The sequence below is a fragment of the Dreissena polymorpha genome, chromosome 1 (genome assembly GCF_020536995.1).
Source record: "Dreissena polymorpha isolate Duluth1 chromosome 1, UMN_Dpol_1.0, whole genome shotgun sequence".
Taxonomy (NCBI): domain Eukaryota; kingdom Metazoa; phylum Mollusca; class Bivalvia; order Myida; family Dreissenidae; genus Dreissena; species Dreissena polymorpha.
Window position 1 is genome coordinate 165,733,583 of NC_068355.1, and position 23,333 is coordinate 165,756,915.

The 23,333-nt window shown below is 34.0% G+C and overlaps 3 protein-coding genes across 5 annotated transcripts in view; 1 reads left to right on the forward strand and 2 right to left on the reverse strand.

Moving 5' to 3' along the window:
- The window catches only part of LOC127859568 (mucolipin-3-like), a 297,009-nt gene that overhangs the window by 85,440 nt on the left and 188,236 nt on the right, over positions 1-23,333 (reverse strand). The gene's annotated exons all lie outside the window — the stretch shown is intronic.
- Positions 73-8,215, reverse strand: LOC127864216 (mucolipin-3-like). Its single transcript, XM_052403910.1, has 10 exons — positions 8,058-8,215; positions 7,779-7,902; positions 5,500-5,590; positions 5,288-5,387; positions 2,928-3,040; positions 2,496-2,669; positions 2,048-2,161; positions 1,663-1,785; positions 772-984; positions 73-405 (listed from the first exon to the last, which is right to left on the reverse strand). Exons 4-10 carry the CDS (start codon positions 5,382-5,384, stop codon positions 73-75), a joined length of 1,167 nt encoding a protein of 388 aa, XP_052259870.1. The 5' UTR covers positions 5,385-5,387; positions 5,500-5,590; positions 7,779-7,902; positions 8,058-8,215.
- Positions 10,740-22,437, forward strand: LOC127859821 (uncharacterized). Of its 3 annotated transcripts, none has more exons than XM_052397329.1 (14): positions 10,740-10,888; positions 11,691-11,750; positions 12,254-12,405; positions 13,655-13,751; positions 14,321-14,406; positions 15,096-15,200; positions 15,496-15,604; positions 18,130-18,220; positions 18,913-19,006; positions 19,321-19,433; positions 19,560-19,718; positions 20,469-20,582; positions 20,866-20,988; positions 22,222-22,437. In XM_052397329.1, exons 6-13 carry the CDS (start codon positions 15,104-15,106, stop codon positions 20,905-20,907), a joined length of 819 nt encoding a protein of 272 aa, XP_052253289.1. In that variant the 5' UTR covers positions 10,740-10,888; positions 11,691-11,750; positions 12,254-12,405; positions 13,655-13,751; positions 14,321-14,406; positions 15,096-15,103; the 3' UTR covers positions 20,908-20,988; positions 22,222-22,437. The 3 variants fall into 3 exon arrangements, with proteins under 3 accessions (XP_052253289.1, XP_052253295.1, XP_052253303.1); XM_052397335.1 differs by having other exon boundaries at positions 12,254-12,291; XM_052397343.1 differs by lacking the exons at positions 10,740-10,888; positions 11,691-11,750; positions 12,254-12,405 and having other exon boundaries at positions 12,484-13,751.

Consider the following 23,333-nt stretch of genomic DNA (forward strand, 5'->3'; position numbering starts at 1 on the left):
TGAAAATACTAATATTTGTAAAAGATAATGCCCGATTTTCTATTAACCTGGCCTCTAAAGCAAAACTTCCATTTATTTGTTTCTCCACCATATGAAGGCGACCTCGCACTTAAAGCACCGACATTCCATCACACCCTTCCCGTCTTCTTCCATCTCCATAAACGCTTTCAGCGTCCTTGGCATCAGGATGCGCACGCGGTCGGGTGTCCGGTCCACCCGTACAATTTTCAGGATCTCTGTCCGGAACGCCTTCTCCTCTGCGGACCGCTCGTCGCTGTCTTTCATGAGATCATATATCGAGTCACGAAGGCTGCTGCGCTCCTGGTCATCCGTAGATAGGAACTTCCGGAGAGACTTCTCTACTGGTCCCAGGTCGCGGTCGTTTGGTGACTGTTTGTAGTATTCCTATATTGTGACAAGAGAAAATATCCGAGATTTCCTCGAATCAATGTTCATCTTGAAATAATGAATACAGGGAGAACCATCAAATCTTATTAAATATTTGTCTTATAAAGAATGATCATGACATCTAACATTTAGTGTGCTTTTTCGATTAATGAATTTGTATTCAAAAGCTTAAATCTTTCTGAAAGGAATAAGCATTTACCTGAACAAAATTGCCCATACAGATTTAAATGAACTTTTACATGCATGGCGATTACATCATTGTGTTAAAACAATTATACCAGCGCCGCGTGTACTACCTTAACATTTCACACAATTATACAAGAACTACTGCAAGTGTATGGCAGCAACGAAATTGCTACCTACCCGGATGGACTCATAGGCACTGAGAAAGATCGCAACAAGAAGATTGATCACGACAATGGTAAATATTGCGACAAAGATGGTGATGTATACGCGGGTGAACCAGAACACGTATTTGCTGGTCTTGCCAGGATCCAACATGGCCATGGAAGCGTATATTTCGTCACCATAAATGACAGAAAACAGAGTCCCTATGGCAGTCGTAGGCGTACTGAACTGGAGACAATAGAAATAATTATATGACTTTTATTAACTGTTAAAAGGTCGCTCACTTTCTATTAATATCGGCAACACAGTGATACGCGTTAATATCGTATTAATATTCGCTCTATATCTCGAATTTACTCACTGTGAAATTTCATAGCGGATCACACAATTTCAGCCCCTGCTAAGCAAATTCGAAGCGACTATTGTCGAATTAAAGGGTGAATATTAATACGAAACAAAAGCCAATCACTTGTTAGCTGCATTTCAACAATAAATACAAGTAATAAAAGGTATTTAACGGCGGCAAAAAAAAAACGTGTCGGTATGATCGTCGCCAGCCGGCACGTGATTACCCACTGAGTTTCAATGTCGCCATATTGAAATTTGTTTTAAACGATATGTTATTTGATCGAATAAACAATACATAAATATAAATATTATCACTATTATTAATATTATTATAATATTATACAAAAAATAAATGTAAATATCAGTCATTGTATTTGTTTACGAAATATGTTGTCATGATGTGACATTATTTCGGAAATAAATAAAAGAAGGTTCGACTTTAAAATCATCAGACTAAAGCGCTTGAGCCGACTCAGAACTAAGCCAAACTGTGACAATGGCTTGTTGTTCATGAGAGAAAAAAGTCATATGTTTGAACATTTGCGCTCCAACTCCTACCTTCACGTGATACGGGCCAATGACGACGTATCCACAGATCCAGAAGCCGACAAAGAGGATCGCGACGCACATCATGTACGCAACCACGTTACCGAATGCTTTGTAGATCGTGCTGAACAAAAGCTGTAAGGAGCAAAAAGATAATCATCATCATCATCATCATCATCATCATCATCATCATCATCATCATCATCATCATCATCATCATCATCATCATCATCATCATCATCATCATCATTATCATCACCATCCAACACCATAAGCATAAGTCGCATCATCATGATCTCCATAAATGTCATTTTAAGCATTATCACTATTACAAGCGGTTATTTCGCATTTTAATACATCATTAAGGTTTCCAACACAAAAATATCACATGACATACGTGGAATTTGTTATGGAATTTGAAGAACCGGAGGAGTGTGAACCAGGTCAGAAAGCAACCGATTCCCAGCACGACAGTGTTAAAGTCCAAAGTCGATAACTCAAAGGTGTGGTTCTGTAAGGTAATACTTTTATCAAATCTTATGGTGTGCACATCTGTGAAAGTGTTTAGCTGTCCATCATTTTTAAATAAATAATGGTACCAGCCTTCAAGGGATTTGTTTCAAGTCGGGTGGCTTATTGAAAAATAAAAGTAAGTTTTAAATAAGAAACTAAATACAATTACGGCTTTCTCTTTGATAATGTTAAAATAAAAGGGCGATGGATAAAAAAACGCTTTTTGTTCTAATTTGCAATTGATTGTACACGTGTCATTTACAAACGTGCAAAACTGTAAATACATAGTTATAACGGGCTACGTATAGAGCAGGCAATGTGATAAAGCTTACCTCAATGTCGACTAACGCGGCGGAACCACTTATATTCATGACATCGGCCACCAGAATGAAGATCTCCCAGATCTTTAGAAAACGGAAATACTCAGAGCGGGGTAAGTCGGTCTCGTCCTTGTTGACTGGCATGAACAGCTTCTTGTAGTAGCGGACCATGTAAGACTTTGTTTGCTAGAGTTTGAAATACACACATTAATACAGGTGTTCTTGTTAGCGTCGTTCGTTTGTACAATTATAGGTAAGAATCTAAAACTTGTTTAAACATCTGCAGAAGAAATCGTGTTTTATTGACTTCACATAAGCACACTTTGGCTTCTATGAATTTGAATGCTTAAAAAGCATATGTTGTTAAATTAGGGCAAACCAGATTTCGCGAACAAAGGTATAAAGAATTCACAAAAGAAAATATAATTTGACTGATTAACTCACAAAGAAAGCCACAACTCCCCAGGTGATGTTATAGCAAGCCGCCAAGAGGGAAAGGACGCTAAAGAATATGACAGCGGCGGCGGTCGACTGGGAAGTGTTCTCAAGGACTGGCTCTGAAATAAAAACCGGCACGCTAAAAGCCAAGTTTAAAGCAGTTAAAGGAACCTTTTCACGTTTTTGCAAATTGACACAATCGACCAAAATGTTTCAGATTCGCAAATGTTTGTTGAAGTTATGGTATTTGTGAGAAAACAGTACTACTAAGCATTTACCATGCTCTAAAATACCCATTATATGCATCTTTTGACGATTTAAAAACCTAAAAAATTATAAAGCGTTGCAACACGAAACGATTGGATGATGTATAGAGTTCTGTTGTTGTCGTTATATTTTGTTGCACTACGAGGCTTTCTTATATAAAGTATAAAATAAAATACATCACTCTCTTTATGAGCACGGATGGCTAAGTGGTCTAAGGGTTTTACGTTTACTTCAGGGGTCAGTGGTTCGAGCCCAGTTGAGGGTTACTTTCTTTTTTCTTTCTTTAATTGTATTCTTATTTTTTTACTGCAGTCTTTTAGATACAACGTTTAACTTTATCAATATAAAGCATTTACTGACAAACTTCAATGCATGCCAAAATCTGTGAAAAGGTCCTCTAATTATACTTAAGGATACTTTGTCTCCGTGTACTGTTCCACCTTTAAATAATAAATTACTACAGCTAGTTGTGTCTCATTTGGCCGTGTAATGCTTCGCTGCAGTGCTGTATGTGCATCCATTTCAATGTATTTATTCCATTAATATAACCACATTTTGACAATAGGAGGTATTAATTGTAGCGAAATAAACTCGGTGGCTAGTAAATAAATCATGCTTAAACATTGCTTTGAAATGTTAAATGGAGTTACCGTATACTCACATAATAAATGCTTTAAAGACTTGAATACCAGGCTATAATCCCAAAGAGTTTCCGACAACTCTTGCTTAAATGAATAGGGGTTTCAACTTAAATAGAAAAGTCTTTTTGATCGCCATTATTTTGATAGAACGCATGTGATTTTGTTATGATGCCATAAGAAAGACAATCTTTGCAGAAACAATGTAGAACGTACAACGTATATTAATGAAACGTTAGTTCTTCTCTCAACATGTTTTGTCTTCCTACTTATATAGATTATCATATAAAGACAGACACAGATTTCAGATATAAGTTTTCACACTCAGACATGCACAGAGCTAAATTTGAAAATATGTTTTGTTTTCGATTACTTGAAATGCCGCTATGCAAGTCGAAAACGATTGACGCAAAAGTGAAGCATTTCTTTCTCGGAATTGTACAATATTGGCAAGTTTGTGCCCTAACTACAGTTCTTCAATGCCATAACATCAAGGGAATGAACTATGGAGTAAAAATCAGATTCATACAATTGAGCTTTCGTAGACATGACAAAACTTCATGTGATATATGCAACGAACATATTGCAACAATAGAACACCTTTTCTGGATGTGTTAATATATTCAAACTTTATGGAACCAATTTGCAACATTTCTAGAGAAACAACAATTAAAAGTAAAACTGTCTCTCTTAAATATCAGTTTCGGTGTAAATACTTTTAAAATACTAGAACTAAATAACACTGTGAACTAATACCTTACTTCATACCTAAATAACTAATATAATAATAACTACATTATTATAAATATTTCATATTCAGCATGAAATACAAAAAACAAACGCCTACTTTGAACTGTTTTATAAATTATTTAAAACTAAAGATCCAAATTGAAAAAGAAATAACCCTCAACAACGATACGCCTCATATTTTTTAACAAAAATGGAAACACATTAAACTTCACAATCTAGTCCAGTTGTTTATCTACCCCACTTTTTGCATATCATCTATAGTTTTAATTATTATATATTAAAAAAAACATCTATCAAAAGGGCAAAAACTATCTAAATACTAGTAAATCTTGTTTAATATGTTTTGACATTAGTTTTTGCTGCATGATATCACTTTGTTCTTGCTTATGCACATGTTTACATTAAATGTTTTATATTGAATAAAAATAAAGAGAAACAAGTTTTCACACTTAGACATGAACAGCGCTAAATTTGAAAATATTTTTTGCTTTCAATGACTTGAAAAGCCACCATGCAAGTCAAAAACGATTGACGCAAACGTGGAACATTTTTTTTCTCGGAATTATAAAATATTGACTAGTTTGTGCCCTAACTACAGTTCTGCAATGCCATAACATTAAAGGTATGAACTAAGGAGTAAAGATCAGATTCATACCATTGAGCTCTCGGACAGAGGACAAAACTTAATCAACGTTGCATTACATCAATTACCTGGTAATGAGTAGTCCATTTCTGAACACCGTATTCTGGTCGTTAGCGTTTCCAGCTCCACGTTCACTTGTCCGTTGTTGTCCATATCAGTGAACATAACCTGTGGAAAATCAGCACGATAACACTGATGCTTGAATTGGCATGGTTATTTTATATCGCAAATGGTGTTTTATTGAGGTATTTTCAATAGTTTGACGAATTAAGTAACTCACCTTTCCCTTAATTCTGAGGCATTGAGCTTTACTGACAGCTTCCAGAACGCGGACCGAGTGTATTTGGAAATCAATATTAGCTGCAAGAAATCTAAAAAATAACATTAAAATATGCACAATTTAAGTGTGTTTTTATAGACAAAAATCAAACACAGCCATGCATCACTTTAGCACATCGAAAAATCCGCCTAATTTATCGTCTCAAAGGAATAGACAGCCCCACTGGGTACTTATTTACAAAGGTGAAAGTTTTTTTTAAATCCGACTTATGGAAAGGTATACATTTCAGATGCAATAAAGTCCACCCATATCTATAAAATAAGGCCGTACATTAACCGAAAATCGTTCTGTAGATACACCCGCCAAGCAAGCCAAAGAAATTTGATAAACATCGAACAAGGCCCACTCTCGATCTGCCCACCCCTATATGTCTATAAATTTTGCATTGAATAAAAGTGCAATCCTATAGAGGTTTGTTAAAAGCCGGCAAATAGAAGCAGAAGAGAAATAATACATCGGTTGGTTATCGGATGGAAAAGTATCAAAAGATGCAACCACGTCATTTTATGTCTTCTTATGAACTTGTGATTTGGAGCAGATAATTGAATATTAATTGAAAAGTAAACGACACAAGGGTTATTCATGCAAAATACGTAAATACGTATTGCTGGTGCGGTAGTCGAGTGGTAACACTCTGGTCTACCATTCCAGAGGTCCCCGGTTCAATTCCTGGCCGAGGAGGTGGAAATTTCAGAAATGCTCCAAGTGTTTCCCACCCAACGAGAGATGCACTGGTATGAAACACGGGTAATTCTCGCGTGTATCGGTGCTATTCACAAAGCACGTAAAAGAACCAAGGGATCTATTCGCAAAGAGCTAGGGTATCGCACCAGTGCTCTTTGTATCTCACTACTGTCTCTTCTGCATGATGTTTCTTCAGCAAAACCAAAGGACCCCATTGGAAATAAGTGCTTGCACTTTCATGGGTTATCCTTGACTGTAAAGTCAAAATAAATAAAAAATAAATAAACAAAGGTATTTTAAATGTCCTATGTGTGCCTGGTAAAACAAAAATTACAACCTTTCTAAACAAATCTAACTAGTTTGCTTGCCACCAATACAAACGATGATTTGATTGTTGGCTTTAATCACGCGTGAAAGTTGCGTCGCATTATAGGTCTTCAATTCAACAATGCGGAGTTTTCTGGTTATTCTCACTTGCTGGTTACGCTTTATAGGTAACTGTTGCTAGTAGAACCAGGATTAACATTTTATCTAAGTAAAAGAGACACATTATATATATACAGTAAATGACTTCCTCTGCTTACGACTAGATCTCGAAAAGAAAGAATTGAATTTTTTCATGCAATATGGCTATACTACTAGCATTTACCGACATGAGTAGGAAACACAAATGGATGTTATGGAAAAAAAGGCCATACAAACAGAAATCCATGGCTGTTTACCACAATTAGAATATATTACAGGTAGGTCTACTTAAAATAACATCGATTTTTCAAAAACGCTTATCGATTTGATTAGTTTAGTAATATATCACCAATCTGTTATGAGTAAACGTTAATTTATTTAACCTCGTGCAATACTTTACATGTTCTTTGGGTCTCAGTCCTACCACTAATTTGTCGAAGCTGTTTGTCTGGAACTTGCAAGACCGTGAAAGCAATGTTTACATAGCATAGCTGCATGTTTACATAGCACAGTTGCAAGGTTCCCATAGCACAGTTGCATTGTTTACATAGCACAGTTGCATGGTTGCATAGCACAGATGCAAGGCTAACATAGCACAGTTGCATGTTTACATAGCACAGTTACAAGGTTTGCATATCACAACTAGTTAAAACCTATTTATTGCAGCTAAATTGCATCGAAAGCCTAAAGCTTATATCAACGCTCTCGAGTCCGTTTGCTGGGCATAGAACCAGTACTTGGTGTCTTTTGGAGAGATCTAAAGAACGCTCCCACGCACGGTGGGGGTCGAACACATCACAGTTGCATGTTTACATAACACAGTTGAAGGGTTTACATAGCACAGTTGCGAGGTTTACACAGCACTGTTAAGTTGTTTACTGAAATCTCATTTGGGTCTTTTTGTTGCTAAAATTGTGTGCATCAAAACACTTTATTATAAATGGCTGTTGCTGTGTCAGACATAAGTGTTAAACTACAACAAACATACATGAACACACAATTTATTGCTTACAATTATTGATATATTAATATTATTTGCCATGATACGCTTGCTTTACTTAGGTGCTTACGTCTGTATAGCTTCTGCTATGTGTAATTGATTGAACTCCTTCAAGACGTCGAATGTATATGTTTTGTCGCCTGTCTGTTGATCCACTGTCTCACTCAAACTTGCATTTACATCAACCACCTGCTCTGCATACGAAAATTGGACATAACATAAACATGTGTATCATTAAGAATGATGTTCTGCGTTACAAGTTACCTATGTATGTATACGCGTATCCACAAAAAGCATCTTTTTATAACGCAAAACACAGATCTCTCGGTCTGTTTTAAGGAAATATAACCTTTTATGGCGATTCCGGAGTTGACCTCAGTATCTGAAAGTCCCGGGAACCCAAAGTACTTTATTTTTAGTTCCAGTTTGTCCGTCGGCAGTCGCTCGTAAAACCCAATGAAGTCTTTCTCGGCGTTGTAATACTATAAAATTGGGTGCTAACTTTGATAGCGTGTCAATTAGGTTTAAAATGTGAATAGTCGATGTTGATAAAGATATTTAAATAAGCAATGTCTCTTAAAGGGATCTTTTCACGCTTTGGTAAATTGACAAAATTGAAAAAAGTTGTTTCAGATTCGTAAATTTCGTTTTAGTTATGATATTTGTGAGGAAACAGTAATACTGAACATTAACCATGCTCTAATATAGCCATTATATGCATCTTTTGACGATTTTAAAACCTAAAAAATATAAAGCGTTGCAACGCGAAACGATTGAAAAATTTGGAGAGTTCTGTTTTTGTCGTTAAATTTTGTGAAACTACGAAGATTGCTTATATAAGGTATAAAATACGTCATGCATGTATACTCGGCGGAATAGTTCAGTAGGCTAAAGCGTTTTTACTTCAGGACTCTGGCAGGACTCCAGGGGTCACTGGTTCGAAACCTGCTCCGGGCAATGTTCTTTTCCTTTTTTTATTTTTTTTTCTTGATTTTTTACTGGAGCTTTTATGATCCAATGTTGACATTTATCAATATAAAGCATTTAATGAATAAGTTAAAAAAATGCCAAAATCTGTGAAAAGGCCCCTTTAATGCAAAGATGATCATGATCATCATGATCATCATCATAATCATGATCATGATCATCATCATCATCATCGTCATCGTCATCGTCATCGTCATCATCATCATCATCATCATCATCATCATCATCATCATCATCATCATCATCATCATCATCATCATCATCATCATCATCATCATCATCGTTGTCATCATCATCATCATCATCATATCATCATCATCATCATCATCATCATCATCATCATCATCATCATCATCATCATCATCATCATCATCATCATCATCATCATCACCATCATCATCATCATTATTATCATCGTCTTTATTATGATATAAATTTTCATCATCAGCAGTAGTTATCAGCATCATCAGCAGGGTAAGCAACATCAGCAGCATCAATATCATCAGTAGCATCATCAAAATTATAATTATCAATATCATTATCATCATTATCATCACCAGAAGCAGCAGCGGCAGTTATTAGCAGAATCAGCCGCATCAAAATCATCAGCATCATCAGCATCATCAGCTTCATCAAAACCACCATCCCCGCCATCATCATCAGCAGCAGTAGCAGCCTCAACATCCTCACAAAGAAGCGAAGTAGCGTGAACCAGGCCAGCAGACACACAAACTCCAGGAAGACAGTTTACGAGTCCAAAGATGACAGCTCAAAACTTAGGTCCTGTATGTTTTTTTCAAGTCACATTTTGCACACACGTCGGAAGAAAAGGATTGTGAATAATATAAGTTTTCATAGTATACGGCAATATGCTCACAAAGGGATGCTCGTGTGGCCTAAAATGATTACTTTCATTTTATATCGCAACCTTAAATCGATTAGAGACTTCACTTAAACGTAAGAATTAGACAATGATTTTTGAAAAAAAATATTTCTCTGTTATGATTCGCAATGAGAGTAAGAACATACAAAGATTGACAGCTGACCTGAATTACAGAGAATAAGGAAGGTCACATTATGTTCATGATACCGGCAAACAAAATGAAAGCATCACATATCTTTAAAACAATGGAAATTCTGGGAGCGGGGCAGGTCCGTCTCGTTTTCATTTATCGGCTTGAACAGTTTCTTCTAATTGCTGGCCATGTAAGACCATGTTTGCTACAAATCGAAATGAAGTGACGGTATAATAAAACAGAGTTAATGTTCAAGTATTTTGTTTATATAACATGTGGTGGGTCTCTAAATCTTGTATAAAAACCAACTAGTGTTATTCGTATTTCTTAAATGACGATACAAAACAATTAAATCTACATACCTGAAGTCGCAATAATTGATCATATCTAGCAATTTACTGAAGCTTATATTTCGGGAACTATTATTTATAAAACCGCATAAACAGTGAAAGCACAGACGTAACAAAAGTGTAAACGACATTGCTTAACTCAAGTAGGAAGCCACAACTCCGCAGACGATTTCATAGCAGGCGGCTAAGATGGAAATGGCGCAGAACGGTCCGATTCGAGGGTTTCTTCCAGGACAGACTCTGCAAAAAACAACAACAACATAACTCGGCTTGGTAAAGGCCAAGCTGCAGGAAACTTTGGAACTTCAGTTACAAATTTATAAAACGTGTTTAAAAGGTAAGAATTTTCGGCATTTTTTGAATTTATATACTAAGAATTAACAACTTAACAATACCACACCAATTGGGGGAATGAACAATACATTAAGGAACGAATGATAAGATAGATGTATCTGCGTTCTAAAATCAGCGGACGAACACATGATTAAATGTCATCTTCTTGAAAACCTTATGCAAACCAACCTTGATGTCCTATCACTGAAAATTGAAGTGATAATAGAGATAAAACATTGTTTGCTATATTGATAGTTGTAGTGATATACTACACTTTTCTTTAAAAAAAAACGAGATAAAAGTACGCATGAGTGTTATGTCGACGTATATACACGCTTGGTTATCAGTTTTCATATCTGCATAATGACACCGGTGACATGAATATCTTACAATTTGAACGCACATTGCAAACTAGATCCTATGTTTCCTCATTCGTTAAACTCTGTATGATTCATAAAGTCTTTCCGTATTTTTACCGCTTCATCTGCAGAAAGGTAAGCAATTTATTTTACTACTGCTATATATGATGATTGAAAGCAAACACACGTAGAAAGAAAGCTTATCAATTATCACTATATTTGTATGAATATGCTGTGCTTGAACGATACTTTGTTTACTTTAATAACAAATGGAGTTATGATTTTTGAGTATTCCTATACTTTTTCTTCTGATTATATTGCATGGACTTTAAAAGTTTCTTTGTCAAACCTCAACTAATATTCTGTAAACAATGCAATCGCCACTCAAATTATATTATTAAAGCTTACAACGACCAAATTGCAAATATTTGTCGTTAAATTAAGTATTTCTCACACAAAGTTTAAAAAAAACATATTCCGGTTACCTTTAATCGTAAGAAAAACTATTCCAACGACAGGAACAATTCCATGGAGCACAACTGGACTGCTTCATTCTTGATCATAATGTTAAGTTAGGATCTCGACATAAGTTAAGCTAATTGAAAAAGAATAATTAATAAAAAACATAATAATAAAAAGCGAAAGAAAAAAGTAAAAAGCTGCTCCCAACGGTATTCGAACCAGATTCAACTATATAAAAGTGAAAATACGTCACCAACTATGCCGTTACGGCGTGTTATAATAAGATTGAACAGTATGCTCATGTCTCATAATACATTTTATCCAAAACAACACAAACATCCCTAATTATTCCGTCGTTTTGTGTTACAAACGTGAACATTCCTAAATGCAAAACATTCGAAATTAGATAAGTTCGGTACGTTCAGCAACTTAAGTAATGAGAATAATTATTTGTATTGAATCAATTATTTTTCAGTTCGCATCGCATCAGTTTCCAGTTTGACTTCCACAAACACATCGGTTATGGAAAAAGCAGGTATTTGTGACATGGTCAATGTGTACACGATTGTATGATTGTATATAAACAATCTAATAACAGGTAAGATGTCGTAAATACCAAAGGTCCGGATAAAGTTAATGAAATTCTTTTTTTTAAGTCTGACGTACATTTCGTTTACTAAAACCAATGGTTTCACTTACTAAAAGTGTTGTCCAATATCGACATTTTCGATGCCTTTGAAATAACTTGATTTCTTGATTTCTAACGAAAGCTACACAGAGCGCAGTCGATAGTCTTAACGGTCGCATTTCGTCATCTCACAGCACTCAATGCGGACACAATATCTATAGTACCATTGCGTCAACTAACAACACACAGCACGGAACACAGACATCACATCTATCGCATCATCGCAGTTACCACATCTTTGTAACTATTGAGTATTCTTAATGCATGCGACATATGTCGCATCATAGCGTCATATAACACCATAAACATCGCACCAATTTAACATCATTGGCCAATATTATATTTTGTAGAATCAAATGGACGTGATGGCGGCTGTTACTGCAATCCCGTATGGTATTTTTACGAGGCTCTGAAGTACAAAAACGGCAAATGTTTTGTGCACCCATTGCATTTGTTTTTCTTAATTATCCATGTGGTTAACATAGGGCTCATCACAACAAAGGTATGTATTTGTATGAGTGCTTTATCCAAAAGAAAACACATAATTAGATTGAATAAAAACTATATATTCAGCGACAAATATACATACACTTACATTGTTCACATTATCGACTACTTTTATGGCGCTAGTTCAAGTTCGGCAGTTTTGTGTTTGAAGTTTTACCAGTTGATGTTTTTAATCATACTTGTACTTCACGAAAGTGTTACTGTATACGAATAGAAAGAAGCCATGTATTATCCGCTTGGTCAAATAGTCATAAAAGGCATTGTCAATATGTTGAGAGATAATGTAGATATCGGGGTGTTTGAACTTTCATTTTAATAACTTTATATACAGAAATGTATATTTTCATTTTTATTAACAATAGTGATCAAATAACCGCTGTTTATCTTACCATTTAGATTCTGTTATAACTATATTGTGTAATGATTCTTACATAAAATCAAATAATTTTTATACCAATGCGAAAACTAATTTATAAACTGTTTTCGTACAAGCTTTAAACACTTTGCAAAACTTATCTAGCATAAGTAAGTGTATATTATTATTACTTTTCTACCGTATGCGCAGTGAACGCATATTGTTGTATATGAAGACTTGATCAAAATAATTGATTGTCGAAAGAAAAGCGTTCTTAAGATTCCTTGGCATTTACGTATTTGCCGGCCATGATGAACACATTTCAATTTTACAAATAAACTTAATCTAGTTCAATATTTTCATCTTGCTTGTTCTAACAGGTAAACTTAAACTGTCACTGAAACATATACATAGTATTAAAGAAGTTTGCTGTTTTATAAGCTGTCACACTGTGACAAGGTCAAATTTGTATGCACATTTTTCATTGAAGAATGAACATCTATCAATATTTAATCATTAAAAACATGTGTACGTAAAACAACCGGACAGTGTTTAATTGACGACTCGCCAACTGCCTATGAACTTTCAATCTGCTCTGTCTGAGTTTTTCTAATCTCTGTCACGCGACTAGATTGACGGAGCAATCTGTGTTTTTGCGAGTGGTCCATTAAGTGCCGGTTCAGTAACATATTATACAATAATCCGTCAGGGGAATTATAACAATACGTGTTTCTTTTCCGTTGATTTGATAGCATGGATGTATTAACATATGAGTTTGCATAAGCGTATCGGCCTTTGTAAACAAACGTCTATGATGTCAGTATAAAAAGCAAGCAACATTATGTGAATGAACCTCTGGTGTTCATAGCTTAAGTAATCTTTTTTACAGACGATTTACTTCGGAAACGACCGTATCAGCTTTTTAAATGAAGCAAATCGTGGACGCGAAACCCTCTCTCATCTTCTAATCAAAGACTGGGATTCCCGTACGTTATCAATTAAATCACATTTTCACATTTTTAGCTTGATCTTGACTCACCAATAATATTTCGACCATGCTTGCGATATAAACATATAGGACGATTAGAAAAAATATAATACACGTTGATAGTCAATTTCTCTGCATTTGCATGATATTGTTCATTAGCTTTTTGTCCGATAACATATTGTTGTACCTTAAAGGTCCCTATTTTCTATCCTTCGAACGGATGTTTGCACTTGGAGGGGATTAATACACCCTTAAAGCCATAATGACATTATCAACTTTAATGAATATGTTCTGGTTATATCAAATAGTCTCTATATTCTCAAACGGCATGATTAGGGATACAAGCTATCCATCATCATCATCATCATCAGTATTCCTAATACAATATAAATCATCCAAAGTTACTATATACGTTTATTTGTATGACATGTCTTTCACGGAAAATGTATTCCGATGAATGGAACGAAATCTAACAGCTTGAACTTTTAAATTGTACGTACTTTTGATACGACATTATTTGAATTGATAATTCTTTATTTGTCGACAAAGGCAATCATTATCTTACAGGTTGGGACGTGATCAACGGCGTTAATTCTGAAGGGGAGTATACTGTGGACGATCTAGTTTCTGCTATCAACTTTGCTGTGCAACGGGTAAGTTTAATGAGTAAGTTATGTAAACATTTAGTATTACACATTTAAAAAGTGTGTATTATATACCAGTTATATACTTACATGCAAATAGAAATTAGTAAGACAACTTATTTATGAATAAGCCTTCAATGCCAACATTTTAAAATTTCGTAGATTTATAGTGACGTAATCACGTATTAAAATAATGTTCAACGGACGTTTTGTGAACAATATATTGTTAAGGTATATCCGTCAACAGAAAGGGGCGTCTGTCAGTTAACAATTAGATTATTCGTATTGTATCAACAACAAAATTATAAATTCTGAATCGGAAGGTCATCTGTCGTATTAAACAATTTTACTATCACTTATAATCCAATAATTGTCATGCAATAATGTATGTAATACGTATTGTGACGGATAAAGTTATATAGCAGTAGGTGTATATCACATATACCTCTCCATTTTATAACTTGAAGCGTTCATGCGGAATGTTTACAGGTACCCTTTGCCTACGTTATAGGGTCACCAGTATAGAGGTTGCGAAATTCTTAGCAGTCTAATTTTCTGTAAAATTATTAACCAAATAAACATTTTACCCGAACAAGCCTAATTGTTACGGCACAGTAATATATCTTACGTAAAATAGTTATACAAAGTGTGTTTGTTGTTTTTATCAAATTATCACAATGTCGAGGAAAACTCGATAGGGATCTACATGAGACAGCCAGAGGACAAAATGGAAATCAAGTTCACGTACTTCGACTATCCGGGCTTCTCGGAAAACAACAGCAGTTACGAAATAAACATAGTCGGTAAATACTTTAGAAACATTGTGTTCTGTGAAAGTAATGATTGTTTAATTAGTATATAACAATCCTTTTTCTTACCGGCTAACGACAAAAACAACGTCAAAACATGTATGAAGAAAGAAAAGAAAAAGTCATATTGGCAGAATACTTCCAGGCATTATATGATATTGTATTTTTCTACTCGTAAGTAGGTTCGAACATGATTTCTTGTCATCCTTACATTTTTCTGGGGATGACAAATAATACGGTTTCTAGTTAAATGTATGATTTTAAATGTGTTCTATGTACCGTTTAATAGAGAAGATGATTGCTGTTGATAAAGGCCTTATGCAAGCTGGGGATACCGCTTACACGTATAATTTATTGAAGGAACTGGATCATGCAAACATCAGCCAACCAATAAAGAAGTAAGCTTATAATTGGCGTTATCAAATAAGAAGATACGTGAGAGTTTCTTTATTTATCAAGCATTGAACCATAACTGAAAACATCTGTATATATGTGTAGCTCAAAGCTATTATGACTATACGACCATAATGAATCTCGTACATGCTAATGATGGTAAACAATACACACGAAAATCTGAATCAGTAGAATAACTTAATACTTTGTTTCATTTTAATACAGAGTATTGCCAAGGGCTACACCTTGGAAAACTGTAAATTCGCTCATTTTAGTAGTGCAACTTTATAGACTTTATCAAAATTACGATTACATAAAACGTTTCTGGATAACTGCCAGATGTTATTCAAACAGAAACAAACACAATAATTTATGTCAACAAACCAAATATGACGTCAAGTCGTCATTTTGAGTGAACATAGAAACACAATTTCGCGTCTATTTTGAATCTTATGTAATAAGTGTGCCTTGATAAAAATCATTCGAAATTGAGTACCAACAATATGACTCTACAAGTATGAAAAACACATAATAATACAAGTATAAATCATTCTTAAATAAAGAAAATTGTAGTAATACTTTTCAATCGATATGCCATACGCCTTATACCATATTTTATATATATATATATATCTATTTATTTTATGCTTTCCGGTGGTTTATAGAGAAATATCAGTGAAATAAAAGTGATATTTCACTGTTTCAGTGAAAAATAACAGTGAAAAATAACGATATTTTTCACTGTTTTACTTTGAAATGACGTCATTTTTACGACGAAATGACGTCATAAATCCAGCCAAATTATTCAGTTTAACTCTTTCACAATGTAAATAAACGGTGAAAAAACATAAAATAAAAATGAAATTTGCTGGATTCAGTGGAATACCGATTTTAAATCACTCGTGATCATAAAAAATATATATATTCACTCGTGGCTGCGCCACTCGTGAAAATGTTTTTTTTTTATGATCACTCGTGAAATAAAATCGATATTCCACCGAATCCAGCAAATATCCTCTATATAGGTTTTATATTAACAATAATACTGATGATAATGAAGGTGATGATGATGATAATGGTTATGATGATGATGATTGATCTGAAATAAATTTGCATCATCAGTTGTGATTCATAAATAATTTTGATTATGTTGAGAGTGGTTATATTGGTGAAGGGTTATTAACGGCTCAACTGTTATTTTGTGTTGATTATTGTGGTACTGGTAAATATGATGATGATAACTATGATGAGAATATGACGAGGACGTTGATTATGAGGGCTAGAATGATTAACATTAAAAACCTCTTAATTCATCATGATTAAGTGTCGATATCACTCATTCAATAAACAAACAAAAACTTGTTGTCCGTTTGAGCATAATTAATGAAAAATATGTTTATATATTAGCATGTTTTATTTCAATAGGTTGACTCCGATAATACTTTATCTTTTACAGCATTAATCAGAGTAACATTACTTATTAATTAAAACAATAATACCACTATTGAGTAAAATGAATACATCACAATATATGCAAATGCGCAAATACAATTATTCTTGAAGTATATTTCCTTAAAATATATTATAAAATTATAGTATTGTATTAACAAATCTCAACTCTGATTGAGAAATTAAATAAAGAAGAAAATGGTTTCTTACCTGATCAAATTTATAAAAAAGCATAGTAAATAATGCCATATACATATTATTCAAACCTGTATAACAAATTTATTCAAATGTGTGCATAACTCCTAACCATTCTACACTTTTTCAATAATTGACCAATTAAAGACGTTGTGTTCAGTCCATTTTACCATAGTGTATTTATTTTATAATCCACCCAAGTATTACTTTTTTTAAAGTATTCTACAACTAATGTGAGATTATGCATTCAAAATATGAGAGTCTTGTTTTTTTTATGGAAATTCGTTGTAAACGTTTAATTTCTATTGTACATGCCAATCCTTAACATGCCACACACAATTCTTATTCTCTGACATTTGGGATTAGCATACCTGTTTTATCACTTCACTTGTCTTGTCTTTAACAAGATTCTGACCTTTAGTTACAGTCGTTATTGGAATTGCCTCAAAGCCTTTTTGTACGATGCAGTTGTTTCTAATAATAATATTTTCTTAAATATCCGGCAGGTGTTAACAATATGTTCGTACACGTTAAACTCATTCTTTATCTTTTTTGTAAGAGAAACGTAGTTTTCGCTTTTATCAAGTTATTCTTTCTATTTCCTTATACAACAACATACAAAGCTTGATCCTTATTTCGAACCAATTATAACACTGGTAGTTTGTTTTATTTAATGTAAAGCGCGACTGTTATGAGATATATTTAAGAAAGGACATGCTGATAAACATTGTGTTTGTTTATTTTACAAAACACATACATTCAATATGGTTTTGTTATTTTTTTTAGGAAACGGACTATTTTATCTAAGGTATCACGGATTTCGACCTATTATCACATAGACCATGCGGTTTCTAAACCGTTTCATAGTTATAAATCTTTGTTTCAGGATGCTGTCGACATCTTTAGAGTTCCAGATGCACTCTGTTCGCGTGTTGGCAAACATTCGAAAAGCCCGTTGCCTGTGGATACAAGGCGAGGTGCGTGACTCAATGAGTGTTGCCATTATATCGAAGACGAAAATGCAAAAATATCGCGATTGCCGCAATACAGCATGTTCCATATAGATAGTACAAAGTCTTAAGCATGAATCTCAAATATTTAACTGTTGTTCTCATATATGACATTGGACTTTTTCCTAGGATCTGATTGTACCTTTCAATAATACTATTCCTCGCGCTAATCAACTGAAACAGTTGTAAAACCCCGTCTATTCTGGACAAAGTTCGGACAGTGATCAATCGTTGTATTATTATGAACACAACTTACATTGAGAATCGACCTTAGCCCTACAGACAAAATAATTGTTTATCTGCATAAATTATTCAAAAGTATGAGTAAACTGTGAAAGGTTCAGTACTAATGGACTATATTTATGATCTATGACCTAAAACATAAAGGCAATATGTGTATCTTAACACCTGAACTTTACCTTGGTTTTCCAACACCTATTCACGTATTACCATGCTGCCATTGGGCAATCCGCATTCATTTTGCTTGTCCCTACCGAAGACTTATTCAAATGCGACTGAGTCTTTCTAACCTATCTTACGAACCTGGTCGTTACCTTAATATGTAATATGTTTCAAACAAGGCTTTACCCATGCTGAACGAGTTCTTTCCACAGAGATAAAATTATTCAGTTTTATTCTTGCTTCTTTATACACTGTAGGTGATTTTTAGTGACTTGGAAAACAACGGTCAAGTGGTTGTAGATTTGCAGACGCATACCACTAGAATAAAATGCGTTGGGAAGAACAATCTAGGTAAAGTAAATGCCGCGATATTAAAAACCGTTACCAGTCATTTCTTGCATAATTACCTAAGCACATTTCCAATAAATACGTTTCAAATGTGTAATTTATGCTATAGAGAGGAATGCACCTGATTAACAATGTTAAAACATTACGAAAAATACAATTTTATTAAAACTAAACATCATATTGTCGTTCATGTGTCGTATTAAAAAAAACACCTAGTAAAACCCTATGTTCAGAGTTTGCAATGGAAGCTTCTTCTGGCAAATGTTGATAATCTTGTAAATTCCAAATGAACTACAATTTATTTTTTTTTCATTCAGAGCCCGTGCTGGCATACTCAAGTAAAAGCATCTGCATAGCAGTCATTGTGTTCAGTAGTATGACGATGTCAGCCGCGGTTTACAAGATAGTTTTGGGATTTGCTCTTGCCTGTGTGAGCAAATATTTGTAACTAAAGTTTAGTTTGATTTTTGCAATTCGTCAAATGGTGTGTGAATTTTAAAGTCACAAAAAATGATTTTATATTCAGATGTTCTATTACATTTAATGCTTTTTGTAGATATACAGATCAAAGAAACCACAAACAATCATGGACCAACACAACACGTTGTCGAGTTCTGATTACCGTTACATCTTTGCGAACTTTATTTGGGATATGTTAACCATAATTGGAGACTTTTTTAACATATGGGGATCAGTTGCAGTATTGACCATGGGGGTGGGTATATTTTTATTTAAATATTCAAATTTCAGCATATCTAGAACACACTGTCAAGGTAGTTTTTCATTGTATTGTGTTAAAAGCTGAGCGTATATTCTATCAATATTATAGACTTATCATCCTACATCATCAATGTGTGTAAAACATACATGTATCAAGGAAATATACACAAATCGCTGTTATTCATTAATATGTAAACATGTTGGTTTTCAACATGTTAACATTTATCAAATTAGAGTTAAAGCAATGCCCTTTTCACCTGCATTTGAACACATTGTTCAATAATATTGTTAGTTTATTGTTAAAATTATAAACGCACTAGTAACGTGACTTGTATATTGTTAAAAGTAAGCAGAATGAAATAAACTTATAGACACATGCCTAATTTATGATTAAACATTAAAGTCTTTCTAAAATACATGTAATGTTAAATACACCCCACAACTAATTTAAATACAATACGTAACATTATCTATGAAATGGATTAAATATCAACTTATTTACATTGGCAATTGCATAAGATTGCTCCACAATTTATTATTTTTGTTTTGTGATGTTTTTGTCATATATCAAATATGCAATTTGCTGCTCGCCTGAAATAGAAAACTTGCTGATGACACCAATCAATTCTCTCCTGATAAAGTTTATTAAGAGATTACTTGTTCTTAAAACTGTTACTTTTTACATCAATTTGAGTGTCGGATTATTAAGTATAAGGATTTGTATGATTATGTTCCGTAATTGCAGGACAATGAACTCCAGTTGGCAACGATAGATAAGAACACAGTCTTTCTAGGAATCGGATGTCTTTTTAGCTGGCTCACAGTTCTACGGTTTTCAAAGATTCATGTGAAATTTAACGTAAGATTTCTTATTTTAAACATGCTTACATGCAGACAAGAGCGCACTTTTTTCGTCTTTTATGTAAACAAAAAACTCGCATTAAAGAATATTTTGCATATCAGTATGTATATAAAAAAAATAGCTAAATTACTGAAATCATCACATTTGTTAATCTTTTATAAATCACAAAGTGGGTATAATGAAAATTGTTACTTAATTGTGAATGCTCTTTAATATGTTACTTTTATTATAAGGAAATATGAACAAATGAACAACACCCATGTTTTCGCTTGAATTTTAGTTGTTGTTCAAGACAATGTTCAAAGCATTTTGGAATGTATAGGCATACCTGGCATGCGTGAGCGTACTGTTCATCGGTTTTTGGATGAGCGGTTACTTTGTGATTGGGCCTTACCACAGGAAGGTATATTGGAAACAAATAAGAAATATATACAACATATCAATAAATATATCACCTCCTACAAAATTGACCTACCCCGATAAGCTTAGAGCGGTCACGTGCGCATGGTGTATTTTCCATTCACCCCGAGTAATAACCATACACACTGAGTAATCGAGTAGTCGGTTTAGATGTAATTGTTAAACAGATAATTACTTAAGGTTTATGGGATATACACCCTCTGTTACAAACAATGTTACTAATAATACATAATGTTACTTCATGCTTAAATAATTAAATGATTATGGCGTGTGTATATAATTGTTCAATGCAAAAGTAAGTACATACATACTAACAAATATACATACTTGCGTCCGTCCATCAGTGCGCCATTCGTCAATTCATCCATCGATCAAATGCTCCTTCAACCCATCCACCGAAACCCACCCGACAACCTTTCCATCCATCCATTGATCTGTCCATCCTACCATCTATCAATCCTTTCCTTCATCAATCCATCAATCAATCTATCCATCGTACCATCCGCCCACGGATCCATCCACCCATCCATCCATCAATTCATCCCATCCATCCATCCCTTCATCAATCCATACAAACCCACCCACCAGCACAAACCAACCTTCCCATCAACCCCGCAAACAATCCACCCAACACTCGACCTATCAAACCTTCCACTCAAACTAGCCAATTTATTTATCTAATCCAATGTAACCATTCAAACATTCATCCATTCATCCTTACATCCAACCATCACCAATGTATAACGAATAAATACAATTATTTTGAATATTTTCCTTTGTGTTTTTGCTGTCCGTGACCGGGTAAATTCAAACTCTTTTATTAGTCATTCGATTATACATACACTTGACATATTTTGATACATTTATTACACAATAATTTTTTTTTTAAATACATTTTTGCGATAATTATATAAACCTGATAATACATATGGATAGTCGTTCATTATCACAACTTTAAAGGTTAAGAACAGAACCAGTTGACACATTAGTGTCTTAATAGTATCATTAAACCTTCAAACAGTTAACACAATCTGGTCAGCCCATGTACAAGCTATATTCTGTTATGCATGGCTTCAAGAAAATTATTTGCAAAAATGCCATTTTAATGAGACATAGTGTATGCTATAAAATGGATAAATATTTAACAGCGAAAATTGAATAACCATCAATCTAGTGTTTACCATTTATGTTAAGATCCAATATTATATTTTTGCAGTTCAGCACACTAGCACGTTCGTTTGAGACGCTATTCTCTATTGTGAAAGGCAATGAAATATTTTCAACTCTTACTATGGAACAACAAAACGCCGACGGTGGAGAATGGATCCTTTGGTTCACACGCATATATGTCATCCTTTTCGTCGTTGTCTTTGCTGTCTTTGCTATCAGCCTTCTCATCGCCATATTTTTAAGTGCCCACAAGACCATTGGAGTACGTACTAATTTTGGACTGTTGACGAAAGTCAAATATGATTTGTAAAAAACTGACGTTACCAGTTAAGTTTGATCATCATCGCATTGTTTGATAAATATTTTGTCAATAGTATTAATATGACTCAATTTTAACACGCCTTTGTATCAATTTGAAGATTAATTTAAAGTAAATTAAAGTTTAATACTGCAAAGATTTATATAATAACCTGCCGAAAAAATGATTGTTAAGTATGAACATTTTTCATTTTAGAAACAGCAAAAAAAAGAAAACAAGAATAAAGGTACAAACGAACGCGATAATGATGCACTCAACCGAAAAGAAACACTCAAAGACTTCATGGAAATTACTCTTGGTGAACAGTTGTGGGTATGGCGTTGTTTATCATTCACTAAATGTTCTCGTTGCAGTGCTAGTGTCAATACAGTGCCACATAAAAGTGGCGAAGGTGTTCATGAAGCAAGAATGTAAAAACTGTGAATTTAAATTGGCGAAACGATTAACAGAGGATTTTATATTGTAATGGATTAAACAGGCCTTTACATAGATATTGGCATGCATTGAAGTTTGTAACTAAATGCTTTATATTTATTAATGTAAACATTGGATCACAAAAGCTCCGGTTAAAATACAATTAACGAAAGAAAAAAAAGTAAACCTCAACGGGGCATGAACCACTGACCCCTGGATGCATGGAGTAAATGTCTGCCGCTTTAACCACTCGGCCATCCGCTCTAATACCAGGAGTGATGTATTTTATACTTTATATAACACTCCTCGTAGTATCACAAAATATAACGACTACAACAGAATTCTCCAAACTATTCAATCGTTTCGCGTTGCAACGCTTTATTATTTTTATGTTTTTAAATCGTCAAAAGATGCACAAAATGGAT

What these genes read in the sequence shown, in the direction of transcription:
- LOC127864216 (XM_052403910.1), bottom strand. Translation starts at nt 5,384, where the DNA reads ATGTTCACTGATATGGACAACAACGGACAAGTGAACGTGGAGCTGGAA. An exon ending in GGGGAGTTGTGGCTTTCTTT is followed by an intron (nt 2,670 to 2,927) that starts GTGAGTTAATCA and finishes TTCAAACTCTAG; the next exon opens with CAAACAAAGTCTTACATGGT. An exon ending in GTGCCTATGAGTCCATCCGG is followed by an intron (nt 406 to 771) that starts GTAGGTAGCAAT and finishes GTCACAATATAG; the next exon opens with GAATACTACAAACAGTCACC.
- LOC127859821 (XM_052397329.1), top strand. Translation starts at nt 15,104, where the DNA reads ATGAGACAGCCAGAGGACAAAATGGAAATCAAGTTCACGTACTTCGAC. An exon ending in ATCAGCCAACCAATAAAGAA is followed by an intron (nt 15,605 to 18,129) that starts GTAAGCTTATAA and finishes TCTTTGTTTCAG; the next exon opens with GATGCTGTCGACATCTTTAG. An exon ending in GCCTGTGGATACAAGGCGAG is followed by an intron (nt 18,221 to 18,912) that starts GTGCGTGACTCA and finishes TATACACTGTAG; the next exon opens with GTGATTTTTAGTGACTTGGA.